The sequence below is a fragment of the Rana temporaria genome, chromosome 4, assembly GCF_905171775.1.
Source record: "Rana temporaria chromosome 4, aRanTem1.1, whole genome shotgun sequence".
NCBI lineage: Eukaryota > Metazoa > Chordata > Amphibia > Anura > Ranidae > Rana > Rana temporaria.
This window is the reverse complement of record NC_053492.1, coordinates 65727526-65747747: the sequence shown is the minus strand read 5'-3', so window position 1 is coordinate 65747747 and position 20222 is coordinate 65727526. Positions and strand designations below refer to the sequence as shown.

Here is a 20222-nt window from a genome sequence, read left to right as displayed (position 1 = left end):
TAGGGTGAACTCCCGCTTTAAGCAATCTGTGCTCTCTTGTCATCTATTACTGTGATCCCTGAGAGACATATTGGGTCTTTTTTTTTTATACAGTACCTGGAAAAAGTATTCATACCTCTTGAACTTTACCACATTTTGTTATGTTGCAACCAAAAAACGTAAATGTATTTTATTGGGATTTTATGTGATAGACCAACACAAAGTGGCACAGAATTGTGAAGTGGAAGGGAAATGATAAATGGCTTTCATCATTTTTAACAAAATAAATATGTAAAAAAGTGTGGCGTGCATTTATTCTCAGCCCACTGTACTCTGATACCCCTAACTAAAATCTAGTGGAACCATAATTGTCAAGTGAAAGGAAAATTAAAAATAGTTTTAATTTTTTTTTTTTACAAATAAATATGTGAAAAGTGTGGCATGCATTTGCATTCAGCCCCCTTTACTCTGATATCCCTAACTAAAATCGAGTGGAACCAATTGCATTCAGAAGTAACCTAATTAGTAAATAGAGTCCACCTGTGTGTAATCTAATCTCAGTATAAATACAGCTGTTCTGTGAAGCCCTCAGAGGTTTGTTATAGAGAACCTTAGTTAACAAACAGAATCAAGAAGGCCAAGGAACACACCAGACAGGTCAGGGATAAAGTTGTGGAGAAGTCTAAAGCAGGGTTAGGGGGCGTGGCATGACGGGGAATGGAGTAAGACGTGAGTGAGATGAGCTCCATCCATTAATCCTTCTACCCGGTAATCCTGTGACCCCACGACATCCTAATAGACCCCAGTCGGCGAGGATACGGTTCGGTACACACTGTGGCATGTCTCCGCTGAAACCGCAGAGTACTGCAATCGCCAAGCTGGATCAATTCCGCCATCAGGAAAAAGATACCGTGAGGGAAGATGGAGGTGCCACGAGTGACGACCAGGCCGCACCTAGGAGGGGATATGGGAAAACTCCTGGAAGCAATCACATTATGCCACACCTCTCTCACAACCCAAATTGACGAAGTAAAGATAGATATATCCCTCGTGCGGCAAGATTTTCCGAAGCTCTGGGAGAGGGTCACAACAACTGAAAACACGCATTGGTGAAGTGGAGAATGCCATTCCTCCTCTCCAGGCAAGCTCCGACCATATGCAGATGCACATTTCCCAGCTCATCAGTAAACAAGACGAAATGGAAAATAGACTTAGGAGATGTACTCTACGCTTCATCGGTTTGCGGAGGAAAAAGTCCCGACCTCCTTCCTGGAAAAACTCCTCATCGATACTTATGGTCGCGAGGCCTTCTCTCCGACCCTGGCAGTAGAAAGAGCCCACCGCATGCCTGCCAGAGCTCCGCCACAGGGGGCTTCTCCCCCCCCGTACATTTATTGCTAAATTTTGGAATTTTAAGGATCGGGATGCGGCTCTAAAGTTGGCCAGAGAGAAGGGCAACATTGAGCTTGGGAACTCCAGAGTGGCTACCTTTCCGGATTTTTCCGCAGTTGTGCAGCGTCGCCGACAGGGCTTCACTGAGGCAAAGCAGAAACTCCGGATCAAGCATCTCAAGTACTCCATACTCTTCCTGGCGTGCCTCTGAGTGGAGAGGGACGGCCGGGTATTCTTCTTTGAAGACCCAGGTGAGGTCATCGCCTGGCTGGAGCATCCTGGCCCTTCCAGGAGAACGGATGAGCGATAGGCCTCACTCCTATGATGGCCCAGCTGTTTGATGTTTCCTGCACCTCCCGATTTCCTCGCTGGAACATGCTAGACGATTGGGGACCATGTATGTTTATTTCTGGCCCTTCTATCCCACTGACCATGAGAATTGCTGTAATATAGACACAATTCTGCCCAGTTTGCGGTCAAACCTGGAATTCAGAAAGTCCACATTTGGTGTCTCCCATCTATAACAGAGGGTATGAAACATCTTGGGATGAAGAGTCCATTCTCCAGACATTGATAACTGAGGAAGTCCATTTACAAAATTATCCACAATTGGGATGTGCTTCAGTCCAAGCCACAATCAGTTCTGCTGCTGAATGAACCACAAGACGTCTAGTTCCTCTCTCATAATGTAAGCCACTGTCATGGCATTGTCCAACGAAATCCTTGTTAGACAACCTTGTAAACGAGAGGTCCAGAGTTGAAGGGATAACAGAATCTTCCTAAAGAGGACGACCAGCCCCTCCCCATCAAAAAATTCTAAGTCAGTAGCTACAAAATACTGTAGCTGCTGACTTTTAATATTAGGACACTTGCCTGTGCAAGGATCCTGTGATGTCAGCACCTCAGCTGATTTTTCGATTGGCTCACGGGTGCTGCTGCCGCCATTTGTGGTAAGGGAAACTGGCAGGGAAGCCTTTCGGGAAGGGAAGCCTTATTGCACATGGGCGAAGCACGCTGTGCTTTCTAACTGGCCCAGCAGCGGAGAAAGGAGAAGGGGGCTGAAATTCTGGGGGACCTCACCGCAGCCAGGTCTCCCAGAAGTGGGAACAGGTACCCATTCCCCCAAAAGGTGTCAAATGTGGCACCGGAGGTAGGAAAGAAACAAACAAACAAGCGGAGCTTCCACTTTTGAGCTGAACTCCACTTAAGTACCAGAATATGGATTGAAAGATGAGCTTCCTCCAATGACCAAGTCCCTTGAACTGAGAGGGTGTACAGAATTCCTCCCCAGCTTGATAGGCCGGTATATTCAGTGAGAACTGTCCAACCCATGTCCTGCTGGTCAGGTGTAGGGGTGTTGAAAATGATCGCCGCATCGATATTATACCCTTCCCGATTCGGCATCGATTGTGAATCACGTCATTGCGGCCCCTCCCCCCCGCACAGCAATGTCTTTGCTGGAATGATACGCCGCCGATCAGCTGGCTGCGCCTGGCGCTGTCCCCTCCATAACGGACACAATGTAGCCCCCCCACGCTCTCCCCCTCCTCTGGGATTTGTAGCTCTGGACAGTGACACTGGTCATCTCCCCGATGGGCGGTGCCGTGCCGCATGTGAAGCTGACACACAGATCACTGCAGCCGTTTTAACATCCGTGGGATGAGGCATACTGTCGGCTTCTGGAAACGAGCTGCGAGGAGAGGATGGGGGGGGGGGGGGTGGGAGTGCTCCAGAGGTGAGAGATAAGCCTGTCATGCTTGATATATGGGTGAGAGTATAGAGGTGGCACCCCCCCCCCCTCCTTACCTGCTGCAGCTATCCTGTGTGTGTGTGTGTGTGTGTGTGTGTGTACTGTGTGCCTAGCCTAACACATTGGGGGCTGCACAAACTCTTTTACTGTCTAATTTCTTCCTGTGATTTCCCTATCATCTCTCCCCTCTGGAACCATCTACTGATCTACAAGCAGTATATTTCTTGCTGATTGGAATATCTTCGTTGTTTTTATTTTTGCAATGATGTTGACCTGTTTACTACTATCCAAGTTGCTGCCAAAAGACTTAATGGGTTTGTTAAAGTGATACTAAAGGGTATTATTTTTTCTTTAAAAAAAAAATAATCATACTTACCTGCTGATCTTCTGTATAATTTCCGCAGTCTCTGACCACCTCCTGTATTATGTCCAGAGTCTCTGACCATCTCCTATAGTATGTCCCCAGTCTCTGATCATCTCCTGTATCATGTCCCCAGTCTCTGATCATCTCCTGTATCATGTCCCCAGTCTCTGATCATCTCCTGTATCATGTCCGCAGTCTCTGATCATCTCCTCCGTATTTTGGGGCAGAGCCTGGAGCTCCTTTAAGTTGTTGCTGCTGTGTTTAGACTTTGCTACATGCAGGGAGTGTTTTTTTTTTTAAAGAACAGATGGAATTAAAAAAAAAAAAAAAAAAATGGAGGCGTTCTCCTGACTGCTTGAATTTTTTGGATGAAAACCATGCGCAATTGCGCTGTAATCGTGATGCATCGCGGAATCGAATTGTTGACATGATAATCAAATCGAATCGCGAGGCCAGTGAAGATGCGCACCTCTAGTCGGGTGGTGTATGGGATGAATCAGAGACTGAGCATGCTTGGTCCCACACTGGCATAAAGTTGAATCACAATGGTCTGGAGTGAAAGAGGGCATATGCAACTTCATTGAGGGAGGACATCATTAGGCTTGCACCTTGGTAAGACCAAAGTGCAGTGGACAAGCCAAGGGGAAGGGCACCAATTGGGAATGATATATGCAAATAGCATAGATGCAAAAGAAAGACAGGAACATGCAAATAGCATTCCTGTCCACATAGGCCAGAAGCTCTCCCAGATGGAGGGAAGCAATAACAGACCAGGTAGACTACATGCAAAATTCCTTTTTTGTGCCTGAAGAAAGAAATCTTTAGATCCAACATGGGGCAGATACCCCCTTTATAATGGGGACAACAAACAGGTTGGAATATAAAACTTGAAATTTCTTCACTTTGGGGACAGTGGCTATGACACCTTAAAAGAGTAGCTGCTCTAGGACAATGTGAAGGTCTGCCAAACTAGCAGAGATCTTGGTAAGTTTGACAACAGGAAGCAGAATTGAGGATGAGATCATAATTATATTTCGTAACCCTTGGATACAACATTCAAGACCAAGTATCTGAAATGTCTTGGAACCAAAATGGCCACAAAGGCAGACAACACCCCCACACCACACACTATAACAAGTGGGGTTGCCCCCAAAATGAGTGGAGAACTAGATTCTGGACTGAAAATGTATGGGTGCAGGTCTAAAAGATGAACTAAGTTCCAGGCTTTTGCTTTTCAGTAGACTGAATGAGGCCAGAAAAAAATAAAATAAAACATTTTTAGCCTCAGGAATGAAAGGTTTCCCCAGATGATTTTTTTTGTCTTCTTCTAGAAAAGGAGACTAGAAAAAAAAATGAGGAGGGTACACAGTATATAGGGCTCTCCTTTCTGCGTTGCTTTGCCAGTTCTTAATCTTCTGCAGGTGGCAGTGTACTCAATGTTCCAGAATACAATCCTGGGTCCTGTATGGTACGACTAAGAAAAGTAGTCAGTAAGTCATTGAACTCGCCAAGCCTAATGCCGCGTACACACCATCACTTTATGTGATGAAAAAAAAAAACATTTTCTGTGAAGTAAAAAATGACGTTTTTGAAACTTCAATTTTCAAAGACGAAGTTGCCTACACACCATCGTTTTTCTCACAATGTTCTAGCAAAGCGAGGTTACGTTCTCACCACGTTTTTCCATTGAAGCTCGCTTCATAAGTAGCTTCTGGGCATGCGCGGGTCAAAAAACGTCGTTTTAAACAACGTTTTTTACTACACACGGTCAATTTCTGTGAAGTAAAAGTTGACGTTTTGAAAAACGACACATAAAATTGAAGCATGCTTAAATTTTTTTTGGTAGTTTTTTAGAAGACATAAAACAACGTTTTCCCCCACACACGGTCAATTAAAGTGACGTTTTTAAAAACGTCATTTTTTTTCATCACATAAAGTGATGGTGTGTACGCGGCATTACAGATTGAAAATGGCATTTTGGATTAAATAGCACATTTAAGCTGAGTATTTATAGATGGTGAATTCAAATGCTTATCAAAGCACATTTGGTAAGCAGGTAGTAAAGATTTCAGAGTATCTGAGAAATGTTCTGAATGCTTGACAAATGCTCAGAAAACATGCAAATAGGCCAAATCATTTAAAAAGGACACTGTAATGCTTTGTATCCCATCAGAGAGACATCTGCTGTGAGAAGAAGTGGCTGGCAGCCACAGAACGCCACAGCAGGTGTCCCAGTGACAGTTTGTACATGGACGGCAATGGCAGTTTACACATTTGTCTTGGTATAAGTTTCCTTTACTGATTAGCATTCCCAGATAGATTATTGGATGTATGAATAATGAAGAAGAATCAGGTGCCATTCTCAATCCCACTATGCAGAATTGAAGGTGGTTTTCCAGGTACATTTTGAGTTTGTGTTAAAATCTTTGTATAGACATTAAAACAGCAGTTAAACGTGTGCACAACATCCAACCTTTTGTATAAACAGGCTAACGCGCGCGCACACACGCACACACTTCCTTTAGCCTCTGTTCACACCTAGGCGTATATACGCCTGTAGTGCGATGCCGCAGCCGCCCCTGAGACGCTGGAGGGATGATTTCACATTGCCCTCTATGGAGATGGTTCACATCTCCACGCCGAACGCCTGCCGCCTGAAAACAAGTCCCGGACCTTTTTTTCAGGCGGCTTTCGGCGTTCGGCATAGGAGATGTGAACCATCTCCATAGAGGGGGTACAGCTGCATTCACAATCGCGGCGTTTTGTCGCCGCAATTCGTGGGACAAAACGCCGCGATTTGGTACGCCAAAGTGTGAATGCAGCCTAAATATGGAAGTGTCTTTGTACACAGCCTTTTTGCCAAGGGGCAGTCCACCAAAATGTGGTACTTTGGTTACAGGTCACCCTCTGACTCCTTATATCACTTGGGGACTTTGTGGTTCGAGTTTCACATAACTTGAAATTGGATCTTTGGTCTTCCCACTCCCCCAGTTACTTTGTCCATTAGATTATGTAAAATTAGAAACCCAACAGACAGAAAAAGGAATGCCACAGAGAACCCAAGAGGTAGGTATGTATAAATAAAAAAAAAAAAAAAAAAAAAAAAAAAAAAAAAGTTACACGGTTTACCATTCCAGCATCTAGCAACAGCTGAGTACCAGCTTTAGGAGGTGCTGATCCTATATAATTTAATGGTAAAAAAAAACACCCCAACATATACAAAATTATTCTTACCCTAAATCTTCTGCCTGTGTCTGCTGATGTCAATGCATTCATGGACATCCCTATCATTATATTATTATCATTAATAATAAAGCATGCCTATCCTCCAACCAGTGTCAATGGACATCTAGGGCTCTTACTTCTGAGATTCCGACACAGCTTGGTGTCTCTCAAAAACACTCATACAAGATGGCCAAACATGCACCTTTTTTTTATCAACCCGTTGGCCGAATGAAGGAATTCAAAAAAATTGCTCCATCTACGCTAAACAGTGCAGATTGCCAAATCCTCCACTACTGTTGTAAAAATACTCAAACGGCGCCTGATTGGTTGCAAGCACTGTTCAGTCTGTTTTTTTTCTACCTGGTTCCTTTGACAAGAGTCGATTTAAACCTCAACTTTTGTCGATCTGAGTGTTGCCGACAGGGCCAGCCACAGAAGAATTTTGGCCGATTCAGCAGGAATTTGGTCATAACCACAACAGTGTGCACATATCCACTATGAAGGCCATGGGATTTCTACGTCAGAAGACGGTGCCAATACTCATGGACAATGTGCCAATCTCGGGATACATTTTGGATAACTGTTCTCAAAGAGAGACGTGACACCCAGCTCCGTGTTGTTGTTGACAGTCACCTGATCAGCAACAATCTCATTCTTATGAAACCAACTAAACGACTACACTCTCAAATAAAATTTCTGAATGTTCCCTAGAACAGCAAACTTTGAGTTCAGGTCCAAGTAGTATGCTGAAATTTATACCCCTTGTCTGGATTTTCTCCTGAAAATTAGCAGTGGGTTTCCTGGTGTGAGAGAGTGTACCTAGACACTCCTGTGCCTATGGGCCTCACAGCAGTATATCTGCATTCTGAGATCTAAGGCTGCTGCCTCTGAGGCCCCGTACACACGTCCGAAAAACTCGACGGGCAAAACACATCGTTTTGCTTGTCGAGTTCCTTGTGAAGCCTCAGCCAACATGAAAGCATATATGTGACCTGTGGGCTTTAAGGCCCACCTGCCTTGCCACTGCTCCATGTTACATTTTAAAATATGGCTGTAACATGGTATAAAAAGGTGGAGTTTGTCTTTAAAGATGAATTCCACATATTCGGCAACCTTGAAAAAAAGTGCAGGTACATCAGTTAAGTTAAGGCCTTATCGTTGCCGGCCACATTGTGGGCTTATCTCAAGTCCGTGAGAGAGGAGAGCAGCACAGAAAGCAGTTATGCCCGCTCCTCCCTTCTGCTACTTACTCACAGAAGCCTTTGGATTTTGTGAATGTGTTCACACAATACAAAGGCTCCTGTAAATTGGGTAGGGGGGGGGGGGGGGTAACAGGAGCTATGCTGCTAGATAACAATAAATCTGTCAGATATAAGTAATAAGGATAAGCCCATGAGATGGCAGGCACCTCCTTGGACATAAATCAGTGTGAATTCACTTTTTACAAAGTTGCTGAATTCTTGTATCTCAGCTTTAAGGTGGCAACAGATATGAAGTATAACAGGTTCTATTCCTCTGGGGTCTGCGGTTAGCTATCATATCTTGTTTACTCCTGAAGTAGCCATGATGGCCAAGCCAGAAATTGAGACCTTAGTACAGCAAATTTTAATAGGGTGTCACTCAACTCTTTTCATGGGAATGACGATTTGTCTTATGGATGCGTAGAATACAAAACCCTTTAAAATGTGTAGATTCTTTATATGCGATATAATAAGTAACAGTGCCCCTTTACCCATGTAATGGCCTTGTAATCTTTAAGGCTGGGTTCACTTAAAGCGGATGTGCCACTAAAAAAATATATTAAAAGCCAGCAGCTACAAATACTGCAGCTGCTGACTTTTAATATTAGGACACTTACCTGTCCTAGAGTCCAGCGGCGTCCGCAGCAGATGACGAGCGATCGCTCGTCACCCTGCTGCTCCCCCCTCCATCCACGGTAAGGGAACCAGAAAGTGAAGCGCTGCAGCTTCGCTGCCTGGTTCCCTACGGCACAAATGCGCGAGTCGCGCTGCGCCCGCCGATTGGCTCCCGCTGTGTGCTGGGAGCCGAGTGTTCACAGCATACAACGGGGGACGGACGGGGTGGCAGGAAAAAACCCATCTTTTGCCCGTGTCGTGTGGCCGTAAGTGGGTGCAAATACCTGTCTGTAGACAGGTATCTGCACCCCCCTGAAAGGTGTCAAATGTGACACCGGAGGGGGGGGGGGGGGGGGGGGCCGATCAGCGCGACTTCACTTTAGGGTGGAGATCCGCTTTAATTCGGATGTGGCTCGTAGCATGGGTCCGGTGCATCCCTGTTCTCCATTTCAGGGACGAATCAGGCCTGAATTCGGACCTGAAACAAAGCCAAAAGACGCACAGGACCCCTGTGCAATCCGCTCTGCAGCTGCCCGGAGATGTCTGAACTGGCTCCATTGAGAATCGGTCACAGTCTTCTGTCATGCAAAGGAAATCCACATCCAATACAAATAAGTGTGAACCTAGCCTAAAGGACAGAAATGTGCCTTTAAAAAGGAGAAACAAACACTTGGAAGGAAACATTACACAACTTACCCATCTGCATCTCTATAAGTGGGAGGCAGAAGAGCTCCTGGATGACGTGCAGACGCAGTTTGTTGTCACACAACAGAACACATTTCTTCACCGGTGAGCAGTCCATGTGGTACCTCTGCAGCCGTGACAAAAGTAAAACAAACAAATGTACGTTTTAAATGACATCACGGCTAGTAAATGATAATCATGCATTTTCAAAGTCATTTTGCTTCATGTCTGAATGATGTCACCAATTCCTGCGGCACCTCAGTTTCCCTGCAACTTTGGCCTAGAATATATACGTACGTAGACAGGTACACTTTAGAGCAGTAGTTCTCAACCTTTCTAGTGCCGTGACCCCTTGATAAAATTCCCCAAGTTGTGGGGACCCCTAACAGTAAAATTATTTTCGTAGCGTGGATTGTCAGCATCCAAGGCAAGTAATTTGCGCCCCCCAACCCACAGACATTTAGCGCTCCCTGAGTCCCTTCCACTCATACAGTATTAAAACCCCTTATGGTACATTTGAGGATGTACCCCTCTTTCTCTTTGTTCTCCTTTCTCCCCCCCCCCCCCATCCCTCTCTCTAGCCCTTTTTCTTTGTCCCTTACCCTCTTTTTCTCTCTCTTCCATGTAGTCTCTATTTTTATTCCTTCTCTTATTTCTTGGTGGGGGGTGGGGTTAAAAGGATCAGTGGCAGTGCTGGGGGGGGGGGGGGGGGGGTTCTGATCAGCCAACTTAGGTGCTCTTAATAAAGATCATCTTCTGATCTCAGAACTGTAGTGGGGACTTTTAATGGCAACTATAATCACCGGTAGTGTTACTCCGCATTCACTGTGTCTCAGACTTTGTGGTGTCTCGTAGCAGTGACACCTATGCTGAAATCAGGAGATAGGGTCTCCTCCAGCCCCTCCCACTTCACATTCCTCATGTCAGCTGACTTCTAGTCTCGGCCCCCCAGCCATGGCGTGAACTGAATGGGCGACTGCGGGCTCCAGGAACAGCCCAGGTTTTGGTGACCCCCGGGCAAATCATTATTTGACCCCCAAGGGGGTCCCGACGCCCAGGTTGAGAACCACTGCTTTAGAGATTATTTATAAAAATAAATAATTAGATGCCTTCAAAGTGTTGTTGCTAGGCAGAATAGTTAATCTTCCCTCTTCCTGCACCTAGGTGCTGAATGCTTCCTAACCTACACCACACAGACTCCTGGGAATGTAGTGGGTGTAACTTTCCAGGAGTCTGTGCACTCCCCAGTCTCAAAGAATCATGTGACTTGGACAGCACAGGTGCTGAAACCTGATCTGACACTGCTTGTGCAGCACTGAGCATGTGCGAGGTCTGCAAGGCTGAAATCCAGGAAGTCATACAGTCTGGCTTCATGATGCCCACACTTAAGATGGCCCCAGTCAATTTCTATTTTATAAATTATCTGAATGCTGTAACAACCTAACAAAACGGACCTTAGTTTACAGACTAACTTTACTAGAATACATTAAGCTTGTGTATTACAGGGGTATTTATATTTAAAAAGTGAAATTGTGGCCGGAACTCCGCTTTAAAAAGAACCCGTGGACAAAGAAGGTAATGCTATCCAAAAAGATTTCCTAGCTTTTCATCAAGTGGAGAAGGGTGAGGAGCTCGAGTTTTTGGTCCCAATCAGGAAGTTTCTCCTCATCTTTTGTCCCAGACACACCACATAGGAGGAAATCTTCCCAAAGTCAGGCAAAAGCACAATGTTGACAGCTGTCGTGGTAACAAGTGTCCCGATTTACAGAGGTCTCCTCTTCTGGTGACAAATAAAAGTTTGGATAACAAGAGAAACCAGGACAGAAGGTGATCATGAATCTCCCTAACAATAAAAACCTGACAGAAGTTTTAACTGTTCAACACTCTACAAGAATAGGAAAACACGTTTTGAGTGAAGTGCCACTTAAGAGATTAAAGGGTCACTAAAGGAAAAAAAGTTTTGCCTAAAATTAATGTCTGCAAGGTAGACAGACAGAATAGTGTAATGATTCTGTTAAAAAACAAGTAAATACCTATTAAATTCCTTTATCTGTAACCCCTCCGGCGTCCTGGTTTCTGTTCTCTCATTCACTTCCTGGTTTGCGGCACTCGTTCATGTAAGAACCACATTTCCTAGTATGCATTGCGGCATGCCCAGTAATTCACACCTCCTTGAAGTCTCTAAGGCCCCATACACACGATAGAATCCATCCGCTGAAAAATCCCAGCGAATGGGTTTCAGCGGATAGATCCTATGGTGTGTACACTCCAGCGGATCTGTTTCCGCGGATATTTCTCCCCTGGATGGATCCGCTGGTCTGTATAGACTCACCGGATCCATCCGTCCGAAGGGATCCCCCGCATGCGTCGTAGTGATTCGACGCATGCGTGGAATTCCTTATATGACAGCGTCGCGCACGTCGCCGCGTCATTATCATGGCGACGGCGCGACACGTCATCGCCAGAGGATTTCGGCGCGGATTTCAATGCGATGGTGAGTACACTCCATCGCATGGAAATCCGCTGAAATCCTCGAGAGGATTTATCCGCGGAAACGGTCCGCTGGACCATATTCGCGGATAAATCCTCTCGTGTGTATGGGGCCTTACACGTAGAGAGCATCCTGCCGCACAGATGTAGTTCCCAGGAGGGGGTGAGCACGTCACTGACCACCGCAGTAAAGCCTCCCATCACAGTGGTCAGTAACAATCAGACAAGCAGGAAGTGAACAGAACAGAGAAGAAATAGAGCAACTTCTGAGCAAAAACAAACAATGAGGAAGTGAAAAGAGGAATGTCTGCAGGTAAAGGATGCTTATTATGAAATAAAAAATAATTTCCTTTACAACCCCTTTAACTAAAAAGGAAAACAATTTTTTTTTTTAGTTTGGACAGAGTGGAGAGGGATTAGAACATCTGTCAGTTTTTTATTGATGTCTGTAGCCCTGTTCGGGAGATTCACCCTCTCAATGTGTCCCGTTTATCATTGAAAATGACAGAAGATCCCAAATTGTGGGTTGTCCCCAAAAAAGTAATAGTAGAGACACTAGATCTGGTGACCTGGGGGTCCCAAAGGGATTTCCTCTCACTTCCTGCTTTGGCTATGGAACAGGAAGTGAAGGGATATCTCCCAAATAGGATACATATGGCAAACAAATCTCTGACAGGTGTTATAACCCTCCTTTTATCTATCCAAAATGAAAAAAAAAAAATTGCCTCCAGTTATATTTTAACCAATTAATCTTCGGGAAGATTTACCCCCCCTTCCTGACCAGGCCATTTTTTGATACATTGCACTGCGTTAATCTGACAAAAACTGTACCCAAATAAAATTGATGTCCTTATGCAGGGTTTGACAAATTTGCTTGGAATCTAGGAGCCAGCTAAAAAAGTTAGGAGCCAGAAAACGCACCCCCGTCCCGACGAGCTCGCGTGCAGAAGCGAACGCATACGTGAGTCGCGCCCGCATATGTAAACGGTATTCAAACCACACGTGAGGTATCGCCGCGATCGTTAGAGCGAGAGCAATAATTCTAGCCCTAGACCTCCTCTGTAACTCAAAACATGCAACCTGTAGATTTTTTTAAACGTCGCCTATGGAGATTTTAAAGGGTAAAAGTTTGTCGGCATTTCACGAGCGGACGCAATTTTGAAGCGTGACATGTTGATTATCAATTTACTCGGCGTAACATTATCTTTCACAATATAAAAAAAAAAAAATTGGGATAACTTTACTGTTGTCTTATTTTTTTTATTAAAAAAAAGTGTATTTTTCCCCCAAAAAGTGCGCTTGTAAGACCGCTGCGCAAATACGGCGTGACAGAAAGTATTGCAACGATCGCCATTTTATTCTCTAGGGTGTTAGAATAAAAAATATATAAATGTTTGGGGGTTCTAATTGGAGGGAAGGAGATGGCAGTGAAAATAGTGAAAAATTACACTTTTAGAATTGCTGTTTAACTTGTAATGCAAATGGCCACCACCAGATGGCGCCAGCTCACAGAAGGACACAGAGGGACTTCACAAGGCCGCGGCCTCAATTACCAGCGTGCGCCCCCCACCTCCCCCGCCACGCGATCGCGGCGGCCGGTAATTGAGGCCGCGGCTTCAATTACCGGACGCCGCGGGCGCCAGGTCACAATTTCTTGTCGCAATTGCGACCTGGCGCCCAGGGATTGTCAATCCCTGTCCTTATGTAAGGTATTTGTATGGTATCTTGGGACACAAAAAAAAAAAAACGGTACTAATTAACTAGTTACCGACCACCGCAGTTGCACTGCGGCAAGTTGGCTCCATCATCATTGTACGTCGGCCGTGTACATAGTGATTTGCGTGAGCGCGATCATGGTAAAGGCCATGGTGTGAGGGGGTTTGGCTCTGCGCTGATATTCAGTTCAAGGATTATCAGTGCAGCCCCATCAGCGATGCCCACCAGTGCTGCCTTTCAGTGCCCATCAGTCCTGCATATTAGTGCCTCCTTGTCAGTGCATATCAGTGAAGGAGAACAAGTTGCTTATTTACAAAATGGAATAACAGAAACAAACAAAAAAACTTTTTTTTATAATTTATATTTTTTAGATAAAGTTTCTCACTCCTCCCCAAGCAGAGAGCTGCTGACTGTCAGTCAGCATCTCTCCTCCTCCACAATAATTGAAGCGCCGAGCTGTGGAGGGGCGTGGAGTGGTTGTCTCAGCGGCTCGCTGAAAAGCCGAGACTGCCATCAGTCCAGGCACCTGGCAGATCCAGACTTCAGAAGTTGGGATGAAGCGTTGCCTCGAAAGTGACGTTAACGGAGAGCGAACTCCAGACCCACTCTCCAGGTCTCTGGGTCACAGGAGTGCCAAACGAATTGCACTCCTGTGACCCTTAGGAGAAGCCCAGCCTAAAAAGCTCAGTCTGGACTCCTCCTTTAAATCTTCTGCCGTGTGGTTTTAACTTTGGATAGTAAATTATTATACAGCCCACTTCCTCTTTCTTGTCTGGTAAAAAGCCCAGGCTTATGACATCATGCACAGCTCTCTCTCTCACACTCGTGAGAGTTTGACAGGAAGGGAGGGGGGATGAGTCATAAGAGGGCCAATGTAGTATAAGTATATAGGAAATAATATGCAAAGTGGTTGGAGGGGAGCTTCAGAATGGCAAAGATGTTTTTATTACAAATTATGTGAGCAGACTGCAGTTCCTCTTTTAGACCCCTTTCACACTGAAGCGTTTTTACAGCGTTTTAGCGTTAAAAATAGCGCTATTAAAACACTCATAAAACGCTCTCCATGCATCTCAATGGACCTTTTCACATTGAGTCCTGCAAGCAGCATCTTTGGAGCAGCTTTTGGGCACTGAAAAAAAAAACGCTCCTCTCCATTGAAATGAATTGAAAGCGCTGTAAAAATGCCTTACCCTTTCACACCGAGGCACTGCAAAAACGCCCTAAAACGTTAGGGTCTTAGCGGTACTTTACCAGCACATTGAGATTGCAGATGAGACTTCGCTCGAATAATGCTCGAATAAGGCCCCAGTGTGAAAGGGGCCCAAGTGCTTAAACTGACCTCATTTACAGATGGAAGTTCATTCCTTTGATCTAAAAATACCAAGAGATACATTGTTTCTCTTTATCGCTGTTGATAAACATTTGGCTGTTTTTTTTATATATATTTTTTTTGACAGCTGTGAGTGAGCAGATAACGCCTCTGCACTTGTTAAACATGAATCAGAGAAATACTGTATTAAAAGAGAAGTATGGGTTTTAAACCATGATACTTACCCAACGTCTCTGTAGTGAGAACTGAGCGATCGAACACCACAGATGGCTCGGTTCTCTCAGCTCCCCGAGCAGAGAACTGCTGCCTATCAGTCAGCAGCTCTCCTCTCTGCTCCTCTATGATCACTGGAGTGCTGAGCTGGGGAGGGGCTGTCTTGGTCTCTGAGCAGCTCGCTGTGAGACTGAGACAGGCATCAGTCCAAGCACCTGGCAGATCCAGACTTTGTCGTAATGACGCGGTGCCTGGACTGATTCCAGTGTCATCAGCAGAGAGAGTACTTCAGACCGCTCTCTGCTAAAAACGCGTCACAGGAGTGCAAAACGAATTGCATTCCCAAAACGAATTGCACTCCTGTGACCCATAGGAGAAGCCCAGCCAATCAATCTCAGGCTGGACTTCTCCTTAAAGATTGTGAGGGGGGTTGAATCGCAATAACGATTTTTTAACGTATAATCGTGCAGCTCTAGTGCCAGTATTGAAGTGGTTAAGAATTCCTGTAGGGTAGAGCAGTGTTTCTCAACTCCGGTCCTCGGGGCGCACCAACAGGTCTTGTTTTCAGGCTTTCCATTATTGTGCACAGGTGATTTTATCAGTTTCACTGCCTTAGTAATTACCACAGCAGTTTGATCTGAGGGAAATCCTGAAAACATGACCTGTTGGTGCGCCCCGAGGACTGGAGTTGAGAAACACTGGGGTAGAGGATAGGAGGGCACCAAATCTGTACAGTCAGGGATAGGTGATTGGCAATCACGTTTTCTGGAGTTCCTGGTCACATGGGCTGTTATCGCTAGTTAGGGTCTTGTGTGACAATTGATTGTGACAATTCCTGGGCTAAGGTGATAATTGGATATGTTCTGCTTTCACGTGTTCATTTCAAAGAAAAGAGCTGCTCACTACAAAAGGAAGGCTTTACATGCAGTTACAATGCTTGATTTATAAATACTATAACTAAACACTACAGATTGTTCAAAAAGCAGAATAGAGAATGACAACTGGAATCTTGCATTAGTCCCTATAATGCTAGGCTGCAGGTTAACTAGCAGTTGCTATGACTACCGATCGGTGTACAATATGAAACGCATCAGTGAACTTCCGATTTCTGCATCCTTCTTTCTCAGATAGGTGAAAAACCTGGATGCTATCCTATCCCTATACCTCTAGTGTACCAGGCCCAGATGGCGTTACAGGTGCCTCCGCGTATTTTCCTTTTGCATGGAGAAGATCCTTTTAACATCTGCAAGTAGTGAAAAATGTGGCGAACTACAGTTCAAGCAATTTGGTTCTTATTCATTATAACAAGCCCAGAAGTGGCTGAACGCATAGTAGTTGTTTTTTCCACCAATCAACCACATCCAAATTACGCTAGTAAACATGATTGCTTGCCACAAGGCACTACAGCACTGCATATTATTAATGCAGACCTTTTAGTACAGGGTTTGACAAATTTACTTGGAATCTAGGAGCCAGCTAAAAAAGTTAGGCACCAAACCCCCCCCCCCCCCCGTCAAGCTCGCAGAAGCGAACACATACGTGAGCAGCGCCCGCATATGTAAACGGTATTCAAACCACACATGTGAGGTATCGCTGCGATTGGTAGAGCGAGAGCAATAATTCTAGCCCTAGACCTCCTCTGTAACTCAAAACATGCAACCTGTAGAATTTTTTAAACGTCGCCTATGGAGATTTTAAAGGGTAAAAATTTGTCACCATTCCACAAGCGGACACAATTTTGAAGCGTGACTTGTTAGGTATCAATTTACTCGGCGAAACATTATCTTTCACAATTTAAAAAAAAAATTGGGATAACTTTACTGTTGTCTTATTTTTTTATTAAAAGTGTATCTTTTCCACAAAAAAGTGCGCTTGTAAGACCGCTGCGCAAATACGGTGGGACAGAAAGTATTGCATCGACCGCCATTTTATTCTCTAGGGTGTTAGAATAAAAAAAAAAAAAAAGAGAATATATATATATATATATATATATATATATATATATATATATATATATATATATATATATAGTTTGGGGGTTCTAATGGAAGGAGATGGCAGTGGAAAACACATTAGAACTGCCGTTTTTCTACTTGTAATGTAATCTGTAATGCCAACGGCCACCACAAGATGGCGCCAAATCACAGAAGGAAGCTGAGGCCTGCAGAAGGTAATTGAGGCCGCGGCTTTGCGGCCTTCTGCAGGCCTCAGCTTCCTTTTGTGAAGGCCGCAAAAGCCGGTTCTTTCAGGGAAGAAACGACTGATCATGTGTTCATACAATGTATGAACAGCGATCTGTCATTTCGCCTAGTAAGTCCCGTCCCATCCCCCCTTCAGTTAGAACACAGAGAGGGAACACAATTAACCCCATGATCGCCCCCTACCCTGCCAGTGACATTTTTACAGCAATCAGTGCATTTTTATAGCACTGTTCGCTGTAAAATCGTCAATGGTCCCAAAAAAAGTGTCAAAAGTGTCCGCCATAATGTCGTAGTCCCGAAAAAATTGCAGATCGCCGCATGCCTCCTGCATGTATCCTTACCTGTCAAATGTCTCCCCTCTGTCTGTTATAAGAACTGGAAAACTGCAAATTCTGTGGGTGGATCTGTTGTCTGGAGCTCGGTGGGTGGAGTCGTGATGTCAGTAGACTCCCCGCCCTCCTCTACACTCCCCTTGTCAACATGCATTGTGTCCTGTGTATTCCTTACACTAAATTCTGCTATGATCAGTAACATCCAGCAAAATCCAGAAAAGTAACCACATGACTTCAGAAAAGGAGTGGGGGTGGGAATTAAAAAATAATGCCCGTCTCCAGGCTAGTGCATGAGATATGTAAATAACCTGTCACTCACAGCAAGGGGGCTGAACGGACTAAGGTTTTTCTCTGTAAGTCCATTTTATTTCACTGAACAATAAACGAGGATTGCTCAGAGCTGGATTAACTGTGTGTGGCAAGACTGGGCACAGATGATAGGAAATCTTATACTGTACATTGTGACATCAAAAAACTTGCCGCTTGGTAGACCTCACCACTTCCCTATTCAGGGTCATTTTTATAGATCCCAGGGATGAAATATGTTTTGTACTGCAGGGTATCATGTAGGTAGAATTCATCACAGTTCCTCTACTAAAGCAATTTTGAAGAGAATAGCCTTGTGCTTTCCAGCGAACATGCAATGGTAGCAACACAGCAGCCTCAGCTAATCTTGTTAGGTGTTAATCTTGGAGCATCCCCTTCTGAATCAGCTGCAACCTCTTTTGAACCAGAACTGCACCTCTCAGATCAGATAACACCAGATAAACACCACCTAGTACAGCTGATTTTATTTGCTTGGCCATAATAGTGATCAGTATGGGTTGCTTCATAATCATGTGTTCACCAAGTGAAAATTGGCCATAGGAGTCTCTTCTAATGGTTACTGTTCTCCCAACAAGTCAGGCTCTGGTGCGATCGGATATACATAGACATGGATGACATCAGCGGGCCAGATTCAAGAAGCAATTGCGCCCGTGTAACCATAGGTTACACAGCGCAATTGCTTACTTGCTCCGGCGTAGCGAATGCTCCCGATTCAGGAACATCGCTACGCCGACTGCAGCCTAAAATCTGCGCGGCATAAGGCTCTTATGCCACGCAGATTTTAGGCTGCATTCTAGCGAAAACCGCTAGGGGGCGCTCCCATTGTGATCTGTGTATAGTATGCAAATTGCATACTAACACCGATTCACAAACTTGCGCGGGCCCTGCGTACGCAAATTACGCAATTTGCGTACGTCGGGTTTCGCGTAACGTTACACATTCTAATAGCAGGCGCAGCCAATGCTATAGGATGGCCACGTTCCCGCGTCGCGACGTTCAAATTTTACGTCGTTTGCGTAAGTGGATCGTGAATGGCGCTGGACGCCATTCACGTTCACTTTGAAGCAAATGACATCCTTGCAACGTCATTTGCCGCAATGCAGGTCGGGAAAGTTTCCCGACGGGACATGCGATCTACGCTCGGCGCGGGAGCGCGCCTAATTTAAATGATTCCCGCCCCCGGCGGGATCATTTACATTAGGCGCCCTTACGCCGGGCAAGTTAACACAGCGCCCCCCGCAATTTACGGAGCTTCTGCTCAGTGAATCGCGGGCAGCGCAGAAAATTTGCGCGGGCGCAGGGCAAAAACGCTGCCATGTGCCTGCGTAAGAAAGGCGCAGATTCTTACTGAATCTGGGCCAGCATTTATGTCTAGGATTCTAGCCATCTCAAAAAAAAACATGGATTGTTAAACCGGGATCTTTGAACACTGTCCTATGACATCAAAAGGCTAGCCCTAAATCTTGCAAAGAATATGAGGGGATTCAAAAAGGAGAGAGGAGAGAGAAGGAAGCATACCTAGAGTGCCATCACCCCAAACCAACAAACGACTACAAATGAAAATAAAACTGGGAACTTTCTAAAATGAAAATTGTAGCTGCTGACTAATGCCGCGTACACACGATCATTTTTCGGCATGAAAAAAAACACAACGTTTTTCCAAATTCATCGTTAAAACGACGTTGCCCACACACCATCATTTTTAAAAAATAATCTAGCAAAGCGCGGTGACGTACAACACGTACGATGGGACTATAAAGGGGAAGTTCCATTCGCTTTTGGGCTGCTTTAGCTGATTCCGTGTTAGTAAAAGACGATTCACGCTTTTCTGTCTGTTACAGCGTGATGAATGTGCTTATTCCATTATGAACGGTTGTTTTACCAAAACGAGCACTCCCATCTCATAACTTGCTTCTGAGCATGCGCGGGTTTTTAACGTCGTTTTAGCCCACACACGCGATCATTTTTTACGTTTAAAACGAAGTTAAAAAAAGCAGCATGTTCGGGAAAAAAAAAAAAAATTGTCGTTTTCCAGAACCTAAAAAATGATGTGAAGCCCACACACGATAATTTTAAATGACATTTTTTAAAAACAATGTTTTGGTTTTTTTTTATGCCGAAAAATGATCGTGTGTATGCGGCATTAAAGTGGATGTAAAGCCACTCTCCTCATCCTTTCTAAACTACTGCCATAGTGCTGATCTATAAGGATATACATGCCTCCTGCATGTATCCTTACCTGTCAAATGTCTCCCCTCTGTCTGTTAAAAGAACTGAAAAACTGCAGATTTTGTGGGTGGATCTGTTGTCTGGAGCTCGGTGGGTGGAGTCGTGATGTCAGTAGACTCCCCGCCCTCCCCTGC

The 20222-nt window shown here is 44.8% G+C and overlaps 1 protein-coding gene across 4 annotated transcripts in view; it reads right to left on the bottom strand.

Moving 5' to 3' along the window:
* Window positions 1–20222, bottom strand: part of LOC120936283 (WD repeat and coiled coil containing) — a 42184-nt gene that overhangs the window by 1638 nt on the left and 20324 nt on the right. For all 4 annotated transcript variants that reach the window (XM_040348519.1, XM_040348518.1, XM_040348516.1 and 1 more), the window contains one exon: window positions 9263–9377. In XM_040348519.1, the coding sequence (XP_040204453.1) occupies window positions 9263–9377 (115 nt within the window). The remainder of the gene's footprint in view (window positions 1–9262; window positions 9378–20222) is intronic.